Source organism: Pantherophis guttatus, chromosome 1, assembly GCF_059756535.1.
Source record: "Pantherophis guttatus breed Tessera chromosome 1, ASM5975653v1, whole genome shotgun sequence".
NCBI classification, from domain to species: domain Eukaryota; kingdom Metazoa; phylum Chordata; class Lepidosauria; order Squamata; family Colubridae; genus Pantherophis; species Pantherophis guttatus.
The window spans coordinates 99005953-99026027 of NC_142063.1; the positions used below are offsets into that span (position 1 = coordinate 99005953).

The window sequence follows — 20075 nt, forward strand, 5'->3', positions numbered from 1 at the left end:
TTCATACGTACAAACAGTAAATCTCTAGGGCAAAGCTGAATACTCTTCCTCTACCAACAGAGGTATAATAATGGTATATTTAAAAGAAGTCTCTCTAAGATACAGGTGCTGGAAAGAGATATGGTCTTGGGTGTGAAATTCAGCCACTTTGATGGGTAGGAAACTGAATGAAATACCTGTCTGTAAACAATTGTTTGTAATTTGGGTTGCTGCATTATACTCTCCCTTTACAATAAATGTGAGCATGTAAAATATGTTCTGTGGGGGGAAAAATCTACTTGACAAAAAAGAGCTTGCTGAACTTCTTACCTGACTCTGGAATTGTATTTTCTTCCAGCAAACGGGGAAAATAATTCAGACGAGGCCTAAATGTAAGAAAAGAAAAACAAAACCTGCTTAGTGATCTCTGCACCTATCCATGTTGCTTAGTTTTTGAAGCGGGCATTAACGGAGAGAAAAAGAAAAAGAAAAAGAAAAGAAAAGATGAGTGAACCTTCAGATGCTGCACATGAAGGTCTAACCCTTTTCTCGCAGCACCAAGCCTGATGCTGAACAGTCAAAGCTGTTTCCAGGGATTACGCTGTGCATGCTTGTCTGCTTAGTAACAACCCATTTCCTCAGTCAAGAGACTCTTAACTGACTGCTTTAGAAAGAGAACAGGTAAGCAAACATGAGAAGTATTTTTTTTTCCTGAAGAAATAATATCGTGCAGAGCTTGGGATAAGCACTTAACGTTACTGATCAGAAGAGCTCTCTTGTCAGTTACGATTTTATTGCCTGGTTATTTTTCTAACACTTGCTTAAAGATATGCTGATGAACTTTGAATAGCCGTTCCAATAGGAAAGGTATTGATGATTAAATAATATGTAGATTTAAAAGGTAACGGCCATCAGGCACATGGAGGGGGAGGAGATTGGTGCATCTCTTCGGTGCTCAGGTTTAAAATTACCAAGTAAAGCAAGTCGGTGATGCTCTGACTTTGAATAACTGAAGGGCAATTGTTCTTTCTCTGTAGGATAAAGACAGCAATGTAACAACCAAAAACTAGATGGGATAATATCTAGGTAGCTGATCAAAAGGTAAAAGTTGGAGTGTGTGTGCATGCTTGCGTGAGTGTGTGTGCGTGCGTGCGTGAATGTGTGTGTGTATAGCTGGTTAATGCAGTAACTGCATATGTCTTGACTTTGCTGTGTTACGTCTCCTATATTAGCAGTTATATTTGGAGTGCTGCTGCTGCTGTTGCCATTGCTCCTTCTCTTATCTAAAAGGCCTGAAGGTCGTAATCTTCTGACTTGTCCCTTGTCCAGAAGCTTTGTTGATTGGGACCAATAGGCTAATTCAGATGTTTATTTGTTAAAACTATCGCTATCCTTGCACCAAACTTGTCACATATGTTTTTGGATGAGGGCATTTTTCCCTGTATCACGTTTGTACAGTACAAGCTTTCAAAGATCTGCCCATTGGTGAAATACACCCTAACCTAATTTTGACACATAGTAATTCCAGGGACACCATTTCAGATACAGTTGTTAGGCAGAGACGAGTGCAAATTAGAGCATATTTCCACAGACTGCTTTTTAATTTGTCTTATTAAAATACCGGGCATAATGCAGTTCTATTCTGCATCACAACTCCAGCTGTCAGCACCAATGAATCGTACTGTATTGCTGCCAGCTGTCAAGAAAAATAATCGTGCTTAAATTATTTTAGCTTAAAAAGGAAGTTTAAATAGTTTAAAAAAGAAAATAGCTTAAAAAGAATGCAAACTTTGGAACAACTGATAAAAACTGAATGTATAAAATACCACAACATATTTGCTAGGTCTTTTCTCCAATAAAGTCTAGCAAATTTTCCTAGTTATTCTGATTTTCAGATACTGTGCCTGCTTGAATGTATAATAATGGTTTAGTAACACACTGTATATTAACTTTATGTGTTTACAATGGCCACTTGATTTAATAAAAGAAGTCACCAAAAAGAGATTGTTTTGAGCAGAAGGGGAAGGAGGTGCTGAATTTTCCTCTGTTAAGATTTTTCCTCTGCATCTTTGTATTGTCCCCCCATGGAAGTGCATCAGCAAAAAGAAGTAAATATACGACATCAATTTGCATAAAATTTTCATATGCTAGCTTAAATACACTATACACATTTGTAATTTAATTTAAATATGTATTTATTTAAATAATTTAAATATCTATTTATTTATTGTTTATCTATCCTGTTTTTCCTCTTAAGAGTGTTAGTCAGCACACGCTGAGGTCTCCTCATAATAACAAGCTTGTAAATAGGTTCAAGACTGGCCCAAAGTCACTAAGCAAGCTCCATGAATAGTCATAGTATTTATTTATGATAATAAATCAGATTTTTAAAAAAAAGCACAGATGCATTAATAATACACAGCTTGATTATGTTTGCATTAACCTAATGAATGTTTTGCTTTATACAGTTAATAAGTTATTTTATATCAGAATGAAGCAGCTTGAAATAAATTCTTTGTCCTGGCATGGCTAGGGCAAACTATTACAGATATATGTTAAAAAGGTGCAGTGTAACAAAACGTGATGTATTGTTTCAGTCTTCCCAGATTTACATGGGGAAGAATGCTCAGCCTGGGAAATTTTTGTTCAAAAATACAGAAGGGAGAGCTTTATGCTACTCTGTGGTGGAATGGAGACTTGTATTTGGATTTCCCCAGTCTAAGTTCAACATAACTATTATGCTCAGTTAAGATGCTGGACATAGTACAGTAGAAACAGTACCAATTAAGTGAACTATAAGTCTGTCCTGTGTCCTGCCCAAGTACTAAGTCCTGATGGGCAATTGAACAACTGCTGCTTTCCTTCTTACAGACTGGCCTGCTCTTTTACTTAGAGCAGGGGTCCCCAACCCCCAGTTTGTGGACCGGGTCGTGGCATGCCAGAAACCGGGCCGTGCAAACAAGCAAAACCCCATTCGCGGGATCCAGGCAGCACATGAAACCACGCCCCCTCTGGTCAATGGAAAAACCTCTCTCCACGGAACCGGTTCCTGGTGGCCAAAAGGTTGGGGGCCACTGACTTAGAGGATACTTTCAGCTAATGGACTGATGCCTCTTTAATGTAATGTAATTGCCCTTTGTAAAATAGGAGTCATGGCAGTTGTATCTCCAGTCTTCTACTTTTGTTTGACAAGTGTGTGGCCATATAAATAAATTAATCAAATCAGCGTGTGTGTCTTCAAAGCCTTATTTTCCCAGCTATTTCCTATCATGGTGAACAAATTCTAGATGTCTACTCAAAAATAAAATTGGAATGTAATAAGCAGAGTGCTTATTAGAGTGCTTGCTATTTGCTGTATATCTTTGATCTGAAAGTGGGCTCTGCTATACAGTTCCTGCATGTCTGAAAGAAACCACACTGGGAAAGAACAGTGTATAACGTGACTGGAAAAATGTTTGAGGTAGCCCAGGTTCAGGAAAGAGAAAAGGTACAGGGAGGGTTTTATCTAGCAGTTCATTACTTACTTTTTATCTCTATCCTGACATTTGATTTAGAACAATAATTGAAGATGTCCATCATTTTACTCTTAAGAAATTTCTCCCAGGCTTCTGGATTTGTACTAAACTTTTTTAAATACAAAAGGATTGATTTAGTTGATGCTTTTTATTTTAAAAAAATTTCTAAATCGTCATCACTGATGCTATAAGAATAATACGAAGCAAAAGCAATGAAAAAGCGAATTAACTTGTACACAAAACTTATGGTAGTCAGAAAATAATTTCAATTTGCTATTTTGCTTGCTATTTGTGTATAGTTTACAGAATCTTCCATAAGGTATTCCTGCTGCAATTTCACAATTTGGTGAAATCTGTGCTTAATCACTCAAAACAGTTATGAAATTAAAAAATAAGGCCATCAGATAAAGTTGTTTTAAATGCTCATTTTGACTAGAAAGAATAATATAAATTGAATAAATAGATGATGTGCAAAAATGATATTGTCCATATTATGTGAGCAGGTCAGTAACACAACATAATTGTCCTCATATTTCCTTTTTTAAAATTTACATTTGTTAAGTCATAAGAACATCCTATTAAGGTAATGCTACTATGAAAAACATTATAATATTGAAAATACATTTTGAAAAAGTAAGATACCACTATATTAGGAAATTTATTAATTTTAAATTTTAATACCTTGGCAAAATGATTATACATTTCAGTTAACTGTTTCATCTTTATTTACTTCCATATATTTTCTGATAGAAATGAGATGCTATGTAAGAGCAAAATTTATCTATCTCTTATCATTTCTTTAATGGATAGTGTGATACACCTGAACTAGGAAATCTTAGGTTTGCCTCTCTGCTCATTCAAAGATTCCAAGTGAACTAACTAAAGCTTTCTTTCCTACTTTAATCACTTCATCACTTACCCATTTTTCTTGTTGTTGTGAAAGAAATATTCCCATGTGACTTTCCCTGAACTTTCTCTAGAAGAGCATGGAACAAATATGATGGAAGCAATGCATATTTGAAAGAAAGACATTTAAAAACAAGTTCATGTTATGTGTAATTCAGCTATTATTGTGCAGGTGTCATTTTCTTTAAGAGCAAGAGATGCAGCAACTTAGAAGAATATGCATAAAAGCCCCCCCATCAATATTGAGTAATTGGAAACATTAAAATACTAGGGTCATTGATACAAATATAATTAATCATAAGAATAGTAAATAAGTTACTAATTGAATGACTTACAGAGCATTTAATAAGAAAATATAAATGACATTAACTCTCTGATAATTCTATACTTTAAAAAAAAAGTGATATGAAGTTAGAGTCGAGCCTTAGAGACCTCATAGTTTTTGAGAATAGCATACAAGAGAGAGACCAAATTTTACAATATTCTCTTTCCAAATGAAACCAGAAAAATCTTTTGGAGCTATCATTAGTCAACCTACTCAGCCTCAACATTTGATATCATCATCTTCAATATACTATTGATTTAACAGGAAAAATTTAACCAAGCTGAGATTTTGTTATCCCAAGGGAACTTGAAATAACAAAGATAACCGTTCATTTGCATATCTACCCTGCTTTAATATCACACAGTAGAAGTTCATCATATAAAATGCATTAAAGCATTTTACAAACTTCTGTAGTTGAAGCATTTTATTACGACCATAATCGTACAGACATCATATAAAATGTCTGGCCTGTCTCATTACTTTGGCAGCTTGGAAAGGATAAACACTAGCCCCACTTCCTCAGAATAGCAGCATTTTTGTATAATAAGTGTTTCAGTGCAAAAAGGAAATAAGACAATTTTAGCTGTTTCTGGATAGTCAACAGACTCTTGGAGAAGCCATTAATGTGTCTGTTTTTGCCCAGCTGAAACCTTATTTGTGAGAAAACACAACAGATTTTAAAGAGACACAAGTAATCAAATTACTGATTAATTAATTGTTAAATAATTAAGATTATTATAATGTATCTAACACATGGATTGTATTCCTTTTCTTTTTTGCTTTATAATCATGATTTTGAAAATTATCAACTCTAGGCAATTTTTTAAGAAGAATACAGCTAATTCTTATGTGGGAAATTACTTTATATTGAGCCAGAACATTAGTTCACATAGTTTAATAATGTACATTAATTGACAGTAGCCTTCCAATATTTTATGTACATCTTAACTGTACTATCAGGAACCATACAAATTATATCCCCAACTATCCTCTTTAATCATCTGTTCAGCTGTGTCACAAAATGTTCATCCTTTTTTTTTTTTTTTTTAATTTGATTTATATGCCGCCCTTCTCCGAAGACTCAGGGCGGCTTACAATGTGCTCAGCAATAGCCTTCATCCTTTTGTATATTTATACAAAGTCAGCTTATTGCCCCCACAACTGGGTCCTCCTTAACGTCAGTCCATAATATTGTTGAATGTTTTTTGGCTTAGTGTGATGTGTAAAGTTTAACTATTCTGGTGTAGTGTCAAATACAAACTAGGCCACCATGATTTGTTCAACAAAATTTTGGCTTGATTTTATGCATCAGTACAGTTATTATACAGTAATATATTCAACAAACAATCAGGGTCTGTACTAGCCAGGTGTTTATTTTATTCTGTGTACGTAATTCTTCGGACAGACTGAATTCTTAGGTATATACATGATCATTTAAAATTTTAAGACAAATATGTAAAATGTGTCCAAATGTGATTTTCTGAATTGTGTTGATGCTTTTTTCCTCTTCTCTTTATATAGGTAGCATCAGTTTTGTACATAACTTCTATATTACTGTACCAAGGAATGTAGTATCATAGAAGATTTCTTTTATAGAAATTGTTGCCACAAAAAAAGCCAGACATGGCACGGGTAAGTATGTATATCGTTGTTTAATAAGTTGGTATGCCTTGTGTAGGTTAAGTAACTTTAGAGTTTTCATGCTTTAAGAATGGTACAAGTTTGGATAAATAGTCCAGCTCCTGTTGATTGTTAGGGTTCTAAAAAGAATTTTTGATAAATGAATCTGATTTATTAAATCATTTCTTAATCCAAAAAATAAATTCTCAGGATTATTAGTGTAGTTATCTTTAATTAAGTGTTCTTGATAGTATGTTCTTCTATTTTGAAAATTTAACATACTGTTGAATTGAATAATTTAGATAATCAGTAACTGTAGATCATGTCTTGCTTCTCCTTTAGTGGATTAAGTAGTCTAGTCTGTTTCAGTTTAACAAACTTAAAAATCTATTATTTCCATTTCATAATAGGGATATGACTTGAGAGTCTATTCTTCATTGAAGCAGTCTACTATGTTCTATCTACAGAATAGTTTTCTAATTCTGAGCATAGGTTGAATTCCATCAATGTTTTTATTGTTGTTATTGTTCCATTGCCACTTTGAAGCAAAAGAAGGAGATACTCAGGGCATAAATTACTGTTGATCATAGTTGTGGTTTGAAAGAAGCAGTTATGCTTAAAAAGAAATGGTTAGTCCTGTTCAGCCTTGAATTCCTTAATAAAATACATTTCATGTGTCTGTACATGTTATACAGGATGGAATTTCATTATTATCAGAGCTATATAATGTAAAAGTTTTCAAGTTTTTATGCTGCATCCAGTGTTAAAATGTGTGTTTACTTCCATTAACTGATATACTGATTAACTGATATGTGTCATATCTATACATGACACAGATTTTCAATGATTTGTAATGACTTGGGAAAAAAAATATAATATATAGAAGTATTGAATAGTAAGGAATAACTACACTAGCCTTGGTCTTTTCCCAAAAGACAATTCTTACTCTCCATTGTCTCACTTCTGATAAAACTTACAGTATGAACCTCAGAGCTGGCAAAGCACAAACAGGATCTCAGAGCCCCAAGAGAGATGTTACTTCAGCAACAGTCTGGCTCAAGCTGAGAGTGCAGAGAAAAGCTTTCATGAGCTTTCAGTCAGTCTAATTCAGGCAAATTCCCAGAGGGACTTCCTCTTCTAAATAATCACACAAAGGAAGCCTAGGTAACAGGGAACTGGACGCTCTGTTGAAGACACCAAAAAGGCAGTTCTGGAGGATTTAGCTATCCAGGCTGAGGCCATAATGATTACAGCAGCTCAGGGTTTCATGGTAGCTATGATGAAGAATTCCAGCCTTTAATAGCTCAAAAGTTATAGCTGGCCACATGCTAGATTTGGTTTTCTTTATTAGGCAGTACTGTCGTGTGATCTGGAGATGAAGAATTTTATATATATTATCTGTCATGGCGCACTACATTTTGCTGAAATTTAGATTTATAGTTAACCATAGTTGTGCAGGATCTACAAGCGTAGGATCTACAAACGCCAAAGAATTCCATGAGACTATGGGCATTTTTCTGATTAGTATGGTGTGTGTGCTTCTGTTGAAGAATTATTACTTGTTTGTCGAAACAAATCGAGGGAAACCTGAAAAAAGGAACATGGGCTTTAGAAAAAGACATTTGAAGACACATTCCAGTTATGATCTGCCAACTTGAAAATAACATTTCCAACAACTCGAGGATTTAACACTCTAAAAGCATAGTTATTAGTTAGGGAGAACAAGATCATGAGAATCTGATACTTTTCATTTGCTTTCATTTTTAAAAAATTGCAACAGGTGATTTACTATAGTGTTTGATTGGATACATTTATATTTTGCCTTGCAGCTATGCTTGAATTCTGATAAACACTTGTTAGAAAAATAGAACAAGTGTTTAAGACTGAAATGATATCCTTACCTGTTACTTCCCAAATATTTTGAGGTGCAAAGAAACACATAAGATGATGAAATAGTTTAAATATGTCTCATCCATATAAGATTTCCTAATTTATTGTAAACTTCCTATACTTGAACTCTCAGACTCCTTATCCATTCACTGAATATATGAATTAAATATGGTTAGAGATCAAGAAGCACGGGTCATGTACTTGTTTCTCCATTTCTCTTGTCAAATGTACAGTGTATGGTGCAGAATGCTAAATGTTGCCTATAAAACAAAGGATGGAAAATGGGTTTTATTAAACTTCAACACCCTGGTTGAAGCATGGCTGATGAGGAAGGATGCTGGGCACTCATACAGTCATAATAACATAGCTAGAAATCCCATTCTTCTGTTTTAAATAGCTTGGGAATGCGATATGTCAAAGAATATATGATATTTACTTCTGCCACTAGATAAGGTGCTCAAGCTTTACATTCTCTATTGGAAACCTGTCACTGGGTGTCTCTAAAATTTCTCAATTTAGTTGGGTGGTCTCTGAAAAAGGACTTTCTTTGATTTGATGATCAGGGAAGTTTGCAACCTACATATTAGCAGAATGAATGGTTTGCACAATTTAACACCTTCTTTGTGTGAATTCACTATCCCCTGATTTTCTCTCTCTCTCTCTTACATAGTGTTTAAGAGATGGAAATCTTTTTGTCCATTAAGACTATTTTCTCTCTAGTGAAAATATATATCTATATTATCTCATAGTCAACTATCACTATAGTGATATAAATCCTGCCTTAAATTATTAATTTCAAAGGCTGGATAATGCTATAAGATGCTAATAAAGAGATAACCTGTGCCATCATAGTTATATGTACTTCAAACCACTGCTGACTATTAAACACTAAAAGCCACCTTTAAAAAGAATAACTTCCAAATATGCATTATACTGAGACAGTGACTTTGTCAGCTAATGGGAATCATCCCAATGTAATTATATTTTTCTCCTGTTTGAATCTGCTACAGAACTGCTCTGGTTGTAAAGAAAAGAGACCTGCACACAGTTTGTGTACTAACTGCAACAAGTGGCTTTGTAGCTTATGTACAGAAGAACACAGCCATAGCAAAGAAGCTGGAGGAGAACATTTTTTGCCTGTCTCCTTGAAAGGATGTTCAGGTAGAAATGGAACCTGCTCATGTTTTTTCCCATTCTTATGCTGAACGATATATCTTTAATTCAATTATAGGACCTGTGTGTGTATAGAAACAGTGCCTTAGCTAATGTGATGCAGTTCTCAACAGAATTCAGTGAGCTTCCAACCACCCAGAGGTGGGTTTCAGCAGGTTCTAACCAGTTCTGGAGAACCGGTAGCGGAAATTTTAAGTAGTTTGGAGAACCGGTAAATACTATCTCTGACTGGCCCCACCTCCTACTATTCTCTGCCTCCCGAGTCCTAGCTGATTGGGAGGAAATGGGGATTTTGCAGTAACCTTCCCCTGGTTTGGGGAGGGAATGGAGATTTTACAATATCCTTCCCCTTCCACGCCCATCAAGCCATGCCCACCAAGCCATGCCACGCTCACCAAGCCATGCCCACAGAACAGGTAGTAAAAAAATTTAAATCTCACCACTTCAACCACCCCCACAGAAAAACCTCTCACCATGGAAACTGTCCCTGGTGCCCCAAAGGTTAGAGGCTGCGGTCTAGAACTTCTATATCCTTCCTGAAAATTGCTGAAAAGGGCAATCAGCAAAGAGAAACTGAAAAAGGTTCTGAAATGTTGTGGACTCACCTAAATGCATATTCTTTCTCTAATTTTGTTTTTTTTTCCTAGCTCCTTCCAGAGGAAGGACAGTGTATTTTGAAGGCACTGTACAAAAAGTCACATTCTGCTCTTTTTTCCCTACAAGATTTTCAGTTCTAAATTAAAATAGTGGAGCATAATAAATTTATGATATTTGCATGTGAAGGATTTAGATGATTTACATATGAACGTGAAATTTAATGGATATAAAAATACATGACTCCTGTCAACCTGAGATTAATTTTATTAACTTTCAGAATTTACTATACAAGACCGTTTAGTAATCATACATTTATCAATCTTTCTCTAAAAATCAACTTCATCATGTTATACCTGCATTTTCTTTCCTAGAATTTTTCCTGAAAATGCAGAGTCCACTTTTTTCAGTTCAACTGACTGCCAATCAATGGGCTGTGACAGGAATTGACTGACCAGCTTGTCACCCGAGCCTGATATTGTAGGCAATTGCAACTGTTCTTATTTTATAGCAATGTTTTCTTTTTCAGGAGTTGAAGGGGAAGCCAATGAATGTCCCTTGTTTTGTCCAATTCACAGCCAAGAGAGGCTTAAGCTGTTTTGTGAGACTTGTGACGTCCTTACCTGTCGCTGCTGCCTCCTGACGGAGCACAAGGATCACAGGTAAAAAATCAAAATTGCCATGTTGACTCACCCAAAGGTGGCTTGGTACAATAAGAAACACTTTTAAGACTTATGCAGAAAAGGCAATTGTAGCAGATGTAACTTTTCAAGCAAGCTATACCTGCTGGAATTCCCTCCTTTCAGTTTTTCAACAGCCACGTGCCCGCTCCTATTTTTGGCCACCCCAAGGAAGCTTCTTTGTCCTACTATAAATCAGTGCTGTAAGGCCAGTGGGAATGCATTTGAGGCCCTGCTCATTGTAAGCAGGACTAGAGTCAAAAATACATTTTGTTTTTATACACTGTTTAATTCCTTTGGAATTGGAAGGGAGAATAGAAATGAATTTTAAAAGGATCGAATTTAGGAGGAGGGATTGGCAAGCTATTGGGGAAACTGTCTGATTGGCCTTTTGAACCCAGGTAAAACTTTCAAGACTTTTCTTTTTTTCTGTAGATTCAGGCATCTTCAAGAAGCATTGCAAAATCAGAGGGTTATCCTGGAAAACATAACCTGCAAAGTAGAAGAGAAAAAAAATGTAATGCAAGTCTCAGCTAAACATATTGAAGACAGGTAACTGAGGAGATCCCTCTTTTAAGAATTCTGTAATGACTTTTTTCATTGACAAATTGATTTGTAATCTTAAGAATTAATTCCTGGGACTACCTAGAGAATGATTTGGTACCTCTGCCTTTTTAACTCTGTAAATTCTCCATTCATGCAAATTCATAGCGTCTTTCACTGTGGATTGACATCATACAGTCATGCTGTTGTTTAAAGCACCATAGCTGTGGTGCACTAACTAATAATCCTCAACTATGAGAGAATCCTCATATCAATCTTGAGCATTCCACATTTTTAAGGTTTCCTCTTTAATCTGATTTCTTTAGTGACATTTTTCTATGTTTACAGAGGTGTAACTATGGTATGGACTGTGACTTACTGGGCAGTAAGTAACCTAGTACAGGTTAGGACATTGTTGGCATATATAGCCTATATGATGGCATCATTTAAATAACCTGTTTATTTATTTAGTTTCTGAAATATTTATGGAGGTTAAAATAGATTTTTATATTCATAAATATTAATAAAAAGAATGAAGCCATGTTCTATGGGTATAAAGTTATATTGTGTGATGTCACTCCAGAGAAAAAAGTGGTGGAACATTAGGTTGATTTTTTTCAAGATGTGAAAATAGATACCAAAATACCCTTAAAATAAAATTGAAACACTTATTTGTGACAAGTAAATATTGAATGTTATACAATTAATAGTTGTTCAAAAGTCCTGGCAAATAAAATTTTAAAATGTAGTGCTTAATATTGGAAAAATATTCTCCACTTTTGAGAAAAAAATGATAAGCCCATTAAGTATACCATTTAAATTGTTATCCGTGAACAAATGCTAAAAAGTAAATATTAGGTAGATCAATGCATCCTGCAACTTGAAAAATTCAGGCCCTAAATCCATATACAAATTCATTCTGCACACATTATCTGCATAGATAACCCAGATAATCACATTTGTAACCTCCATAAATATGATTTCTTCCAAACATTTTGAAACATGATTATAATTATTGAAATTGTTAATCTTTCTCTACAGATTGTTTGAAGCAAAACACTTGCAACGGAAAATAGAAAATCAGATCAAAATGGCCAAAATGGTCCTAATCAGTGAAATAAATAAGCGGACAAATGTTCTCCTTGAACAGTTGGAGGTAAATAGGATGGTTCTTGAAGCTAAGAAGATAAGGAGGCAGGAGATGCCAATTTACTGCAGCACTGATTGGTTGATAAATTCACTAGTTATATCCATGTTTTCCTGAAAATAAGACTGGGTCTTATTTTCTTTTGCGCCCCAAAATAAACACTATGGACTTATTTTTGGGGGTGTCTTATTTTTTTTTCCATATAAGGGAGGCTCTCTTCTTCTGCTTGCTTGCTTGCAGCGGGGCAGGAGGCCTCCGTGATGCAGGGGGGTGGAGCTGCCCCATGCACACCGCACCAGCTTACCTTAGGGCCCCGCAGCCAGGCCACCCATGCTCCAACATGTGCCTCACCTCTTAGCAGTGGCTCCACTGGCCCCGCCCAGCAGGACCCCATGTGGCCATTGGCCCACTTCTGCTTGCTCGCAGCCACAATGGAGCAGGAGGCAGAGCGACATGCCAGTTTTGCAGCCATGAGATGAGGCGGGGGTGGGTGGAGCTGCCTCGCTTAGTGGCTGTGGCATAAAGACATACCACTCAGCCTCCTGCTCCATTGAGGCCGCAAGCGAACAGAAGTGGGCCATGGGTTATGTGGGCTCCTGCTGCACATGGGTGCTGGTGATGCCGCTGTGAGGCAGCTGTTGGGGCATGGATGGCCTGGTTGCAGGGGCCCTGAGGTAAGCTGATGAGGGGCTCATAAGGCAGCTCCACCACCACCCCACCTCACCTTGTGGCTGTGGCACCACAACAGCTGGATATTTATTAGATCTGTACCATCAATGGGATTCACAATGTCAACCTAGATCTGCAGTAACTTAATACTGAAGGCAATTTCTGTTCTAAGGAAAAGAGAACAAATGAAAACTAACTTCTCCCACTCTTTATTGGTTAAAGCGTTAGTATTTAATTATAACTTGAATTAATTTTCAAATAGTTTTTAAATTAGAAATAAATTAGCCAGTGTGCTAAAACCAAAACATCAGCCTCTTTTGATAATTGTATTTACAAGAATGCTTCAGGTCCCACCCAAGTCTTACAGGCCACCTTTAAAAATAAAAACAAAAAAATGGCTGTTGTATTGGTTGCTTGCTCATCTACACAGAAAAAGAGACAAAAGTAAGCTCCAGTCATAAAATTCTTGAGATGATAGAGAGTTACAAAAACAGTTTATTTTTCTGGGAATGAATACTTTGTGAGTAGCTGTGCATACTGGGGGCCATGCCTAAATGTTATGTGAACAAATCACTCTTGTGTGGCAGCCATTTTCTGAGAGTGTCGAGCGTAGGCGTGAACCATTTTATTTGTGCCTATTGACTTAGCAAAGGTTCTTTACTCCCAATCTAATTTGTGGATTTTTATATCTCATTTTGAACATAAATGTCATTTATTACAAAGCGAACTATATTTTAAAATGACTGTTTGATTCTTTGTTTCTGATTGTTGACAGCGGATCACCAGTGAAAGGAAGCAAAAAATGGAACAACAGCTTCAGGGAATCATGATGTTAAATAGGCAGTTTGAACACGTGCAAAACTTTCTTAGCTGGGCAGTATGCAGTAAAAGCACCGTTCCATTCCTCTTCAGTAAAGAACTGGTAAGGGAAATGCTCATCCCAAGATACTTTAAATGGGCTTCTTGTCTAAAGTATAGTTTGACCTTTTAAATGAACAGAGGATTTGCTATAAGAATTACTCAGGTTGATTTTTCTTGAATGATCGGTGAAAAATTATGAAGAGAAAAATAAAATAAGTAGACAATGAGAAGAAGGTAGTACTGATAGATCAAAAGTGCCTTGTTCCTGTGAATAAAATGTTTAAAGGATTTTAAGCAAATAAAAATAGTCATATCAACAGAAGTAAATAGTTGTTAAGTCTCTAAGAAAAATACACGTAGTCCTCCGCTTATGAAAGTTCATTTAGTGACCATTCAAAGTTATGAATGCACTGAAAATGTGACTTATAACCATTTTTCACAGTTATGACCTTTGCAGCATCTCCATGATCATGTGATCAAAATTCAGATGCTTGGCAACTGGTTCGTATTTATGACTGTTGCTGTGTCCCAAGGTCATGTGATCCCCTTTTGTGACTTTCTGACAAGCAAAGTCAATGGGGAAGCCAGATTCACTTCACAACCGGGTTACTAACTAAACAACTGCAGTGATTTACTTAACAACTGTGGCAAGAAAGTTGTAAAATGGGGCAAAACTCACTTAACAAATTTCTTACTTAACAACAGAAATTTTGGGCTCAATTGTGGTCATAAGTTGAGAACTACCTGTATAATAAACATTATTCTGGAATGGCTTTTCACGCGAGCCACATTGATTTTATCCTCATTTGATTACTATGGTGGCCAACCTTTGTTGCCTCCAAAATTCCTAATGCTGATAAAACTGAGTTAGTCTCTATTGTCTAAATGCAAGATAATTTATTTTATGGTAAATAGAGTTCTATTAATTTTTTTCTTTTCAGTTCATAATAGCTTAGGAATCTCCACTTAAATATGTAAGCAAGCCCATAGTGAATGGGAACAATATACGACTAGGTGCCCATTTCAAGTCCTAAGGTATAAGCAGCCAATTATATATTTATTGCATCAAACTATAATTCTCTGGTTTGTTACTAGATTGTTTTTCAGATTCAGCGTTTGCTAGAAACCAACTGTAATGCAGATGTGGGTTGTCCTTGGAAGATCAGATTCACATGGGACCCGTCTTTTTGGACTAAACAACTATCCAATTTAGGTAAAAAGTATATTGTATAATTGTACAATTTTTTGAAAAAATGTATGTATTTGTATGTGTGAGAGAGAAAGAAAGAATGAGAGAGAGGGGGGCGGTTTCTTTATCTCTATGTACAGTAAGTGATATTGTCCTTTCTCTAATGCTTTTGTGGCCTAGGGAATGAGGAAGCCAGCCCAGAATTGTTTCTTACAGTTCCAAAAAAGTTTTAGATGTGACAGAACAGAACACAATCAGAATCTAGGAGAGCCCATAGTAAGAAACTGCAGGCTGGGCATTTCCCAATAAAAGAGCTTTGTTCCAGCAGTTCTCTGGGGTCACTGGAAGGTTTTAGATGACTGGCAGAGCCAAAGGATTCTTTAGCACTTTCCTTCTTGTTGCCATATTGAAAATAAAACACCTCTGATTATCATAGTGATCCAGTCTCCTGTTTAACTGATAAATGGAGAAAGTAAAATATTATATTTTCATTATTAAATGGCATAACAGGATTGCCGACAGTTTTCCCAAAATTGGTGTCTTCAGGATTTTGAAAGGCTCCTGAACCTGGGAATATGATATCCTGTTTTGATGGCATTTTGTTGATGCGCAGATGCACCCAATGTGCTGATAAGTACTGGGACGACCACATTATTATTTTGATTATTAAGGAGTTCCATGGATTGGTATTCTATTGATTACTATATTGTAGTGCCCTCCTTCAATGTACATTAGCTCAGTCTAGTGTTTTTTTGGGTAGACAATCAACAATGACCGCAATTAGAAAAGGGCACATTTTAGACATGTGTTTTACGGTATCCTTTTTTGATTCCTGATGCTTTGCATTTTGGTAAAATATCAACAATTTTAGTCATATATTAGTCTCATACTTACTTATTAAAAAATATGAACTGATAGATTGGATCAAACCATTATTTTCACTCAGTACTATGTTTTTAGAGTAGATCTGTCTTTCAGAGTTTAGTTGATCAGTGCTGCTTTCCTGCTGCTCTTATACTTATTGTATAAGGTCAGCCGAATTCTAGGATGGAAAGCTTTTAGATGGGTATCTTCGCTACACCTACTGAACATGAAATTGTCCTGTTCTGGATGTCCCAAAGATACTTTTTCAAGAGGCAACTGGACACTCTTGTTTTTTCTTTGAAGACATTTTGCTTCTCATCCAAGAAGCTTTTCCAACTGCTGTTAGAGCTGAAGAAGCTTCTTGGATGAGAAGCGAAACGTCTTCAAAGAAAAACCAGAAAGTCCAATCACCTCTCAAAAAAGCACCTTTGGGACAACCATGACCTGGATGACTGAGAATCTCCATAGACATCCTATTCTGGATAAAGAGTCTTAATATGGGGATTAATACTCAATATTAATACTGTCCTCCATTATTTCTGGTTTATTCTTTTTAGGCCACTTGTCAATGGAAGGGGGGCCAAGCCACCATTCAGATGTACCAACCTATGCAAGTATACAAGGAATGCAGCCATCTCTGTATCACCATCATGGCCATCATTCTCCAGTGCCACAACATGACCCACTCAATAACCAGCCCCACCAATTTCAGCCTCCTGTCCATTGCCTGGCACCCATGTGCTGTGCCCATTGCCTTAATATCCCACATATGAACAAAGGGCAGCTTTCTCATCAAACTGTGAGCCATCCTCAGCCTTTCCGCCAGCCTTCTGAAATGCAGCAACACCACCCACAACATTTCCCTGTGCAGTACAGCTTGCAGCAACATGAGAGGGAGCAGAGGTGTGCCCCGCGAGTGCTGAAAAGCATGCAGCCATGTGCTGAGCAGAAATCTCATCAAGAGCCTGATAGCCTAACTACCAGGTTGAGCAAGAACTCCCAAGAGCAGCCAATGCACCACGCCCTTCCACCTATTTATCCCCTTTCGTCACAGGATGGCCACCAAAGCAAAGGTAGTCACTCCCAGCAAATCCCTGCACAGTCTTCTCTTCACAGTCCAACAGTGCAGGTTCAAGTCAGTCCCCTCCAGAAGCTAAAGCTGAATAATTTGCAGCAACAGCAGCCACCGCCACAACCACAGCCACCGCCACCACAACAGGAACATCCATTGCCACCCCCACCACCACTCTCACCTCAACAGTCGCCTGCCGCAGGCCCAAATGAGAAGTCTCACGAACAAGTGATACAACAGAGCTTGGACATCATGCACCACCAGTTTGAACTGGAGGAAATGAAGAAAGATTTGGAGCTTCTCCTTCAGGCTCAGCAACCAAGCCTGCAGCTCAATCAGGCCAAGCAGCCTCAGCATGTTCAGCAAACCATTGTTGGCCAGATAAACTACATTGTCAGGCAGCCAAGCACAGTTCAGCAGCAAAACCAAGAAGAAGTGCAGCAAGTGAGCTGACTAGATTTATTTTCTTCTTCTAATGTTAATGAATATTCAATCTTAAACAGAGCTGGGGAAGGATTGACTAAAAGACAATTAGCCCAGATTAAGAAATAACTGCTAATTTGACCTTATTTATTTCTTTATTTGTAAAATTTATTGGTCATCCATCTTCCCACAGGGTAACTCTTAACCTTATTTTAAATAAATCCAAGTAGATATGTTTATCAGGTAACTGATCTTTAAGCTAGGCTTGAAATATTCAGCTTTCCATTGAAATTTATGTGAAAAAATAAATTTACAGAACAGTTTCTTATGGATTGCGTTTGGCTCCCGTTCACTCATCTTTTTAGGGAAATCTGCAAAGATGTTTCTCTTTCTTTAGGTGAAGAGTTGTTAGATAATTGTAATATTTATTTAAGCTGTTTTTTTAATGTTTTAATGTTTGTTTTTGTTTTTAAATGTTTTGGGCCTCCTCAGAACAGAGCATGCTCACCAGATCAGAAAGATGGGGTGCAAATCAAGAATAACATCAAGGAAAGGATGGTGGATTAATATTGTCATGTTACTCAGAACCCCATTAAACTGTGCCTTGATGTGATTTAGGATGACTAGATTTTCCAGGCTCTTAGACCAGTACAAACCCTAAAGAAGAATACTTAACAAATCAACAGTTAGTGCATGGTGGGGCAGAACATGGTGTCTGACAGGTCAAGAAAAGAATGAGGCTGGACATGTCACTCCAAGGGTCAACTAGCATTAAAGTTATACCAAACATTGTTTAAATAGAATCCACTGACAAGTGCCTAGTCTATCATTAGAAGTAAATTTTCTCTATATATTTCCATGCTGTAAGAGGGCTGACCTGTTAAGACACTGGGCTTGTCAATCGGAAGTTGGTAGTTCGAGATCTAAGTAGCGTGTGACGGAGTGAGCTCCCATTCCTGCCCCAACTCTTGCCCACCTAGCAGTTCAAAAGCAAGCAAATGCAAGTAGATAAATAGCTATCCTTTCTAGGTAACAGCGTTCGATGCGGCTTCGGCATATGGTCATGCCAGCCACATGACCACATAGGTTTTTGGACAATTCTGACTCTTAGATAGATAGATAAATAACCTTTATTGTCATTTTTTACTTTGGGCACATATTAAAAATGCATTTCTGTTGCACTCCCCCTAGAGTTGGACATGTTTGGTAGGAGAAATCTTTACCTTTTCTTTTTTTAGATAAAAAAATCAGGATAAAACTCATCTTCCCAAGACATTAGTCCTTTTCTGGGAGGAAATCTGGTATTTTTCCCAGGGCCAAATAATAGTTTTTTTTTTAAATTTTTTATTATATTTTTATTGTTAAAGAATAACAGAAAGAAAAAAAAAATCAATACAAAAAATCAATAGTAAGGAAAGAATTTTTTTTTCCCCCAACGTGCTATACAAACGGAAAGGAAGTTTTAGGAAATTGAAGTCTTCAATTCTTCCAGAAATCTCTTTGATAAGGTACTGGTGCCGATTCATCCAATCTCCCAAGTGCAAAGTCCACAAATGGTTGCCAAGTGTTCCAAAAAACATTTTCTTTATATATCACAAGTCAATTTATCATTTAATGCAAATTTCCATCTTTCATTGTACCATTCTTCTAATTTTAAGTCAACATTTAATTTCCAATATCTAGTAATTATAATTCTCCCCATTATAAGCAAAATCCTCACCAATTCTCTTTCTCCAGTTGTTAATGTTGTTTCATTCAATATTAATAATAATATGGTTTCCAATTTCAATTTGACCCTCTTCTTAATTATTTCAAATATTTCATTTTCTATCCTAGACCAAAAAAGTTCAACCCCATTACGTTTACACCACATATGAGCATATGTCCCGAGTTCCACTTTACATCTCCAACACATTTTATCCACCTTATTATCCATTTGAAAAAGTCTTATTGGGGTCAAATACCACCAAATAATAGTTTTGAGGAAAATATATGCTCAGATTCATTACCTGGGGAAATGATGTGAGAATATTCCGTAAAATAAACATTTTCCTCTTCATAATAGATAACATTATAAGTTTAAAATACCAGTGGAATGAAAATGCTGTCTCACAGGTGAATAATAATGAAATATTATTTTAAGATAGTACAATGTTTTATTTATAAAAGTTATTAATATATTTTCAGCTGAAAGGCAATCAATATGATTTACCATGTTTTAATTCAAATAATATTCTTTTTAAATAATAAAGTTGAACAAACAAAAGTAGCAAGAACAAAAATTCAAACTAAATGAGTGAGAAAAATAGGATCTGGGGACTATTTTTACCACTCTGCTGATTCCCAGCAACTGGTGGTCTCCCAGGTTTCCGTAACCTCATAAATGTTTCCTATATGTGAGAAATTTTGAAAGAATTATGAAGTTCATTTGAGAAGTGACGTGTTCACTGAAATACTGGGGTAAGGACATTTAAGAACCTCAAAATGGATACCAACATCTAAATTGATAGTATCTAGGCAGCCAAATGCAGGCAGGTTAACACAGAATATACATATATATGAAGCCTGAAAAGTATCCATTTGTTTGGATAATATAAATGATCTTATTTATATACTGTAAGTGAT

The 20075-nt window shown here is 36.3% G+C and overlaps 1 protein-coding gene across 3 annotated transcripts in view; it reads left to right on the forward strand.

Annotated features, from left to right (window-relative positions):
• TRIM66 (tripartite motif containing 66) overlaps positions 1-20075 on the forward strand; it is a 59765-nt gene that overhangs the window by 12078 nt on the left and 27612 nt on the right. Inside the window, exons 2-11 of one of the 3 annotated variants that reach the window (XM_087879129.1) lie at positions 338-660; positions 1017-1080; positions 6247-6357; positions 9246-9396; positions 10532-10664; positions 11118-11234; positions 12267-12381; positions 13817-13963; positions 14998-15115; positions 16513-17471. In XM_087879129.1, the coding sequence (XP_087735255.1) occupies positions 6349-6357; positions 9246-9396; positions 10532-10664; positions 11118-11234; positions 12267-12381; positions 13817-13963; positions 14998-15115; positions 16513-17471 (1749 nt within the window). In that variant the 5' untranslated portion in view covers positions 338-660; positions 1017-1080; positions 6247-6348. The remainder of the gene's footprint in view (positions 1-337; positions 661-1016; positions 1081-6246; positions 6358-9245; positions 9397-10531; positions 10665-11117; positions 11235-12266; positions 12382-13816; positions 13964-14997; positions 15116-16512; positions 17472-20075) is intronic. The other 2 variants (XM_034417026.3, XM_087879137.1) reach the window with 2 other exon arrangements.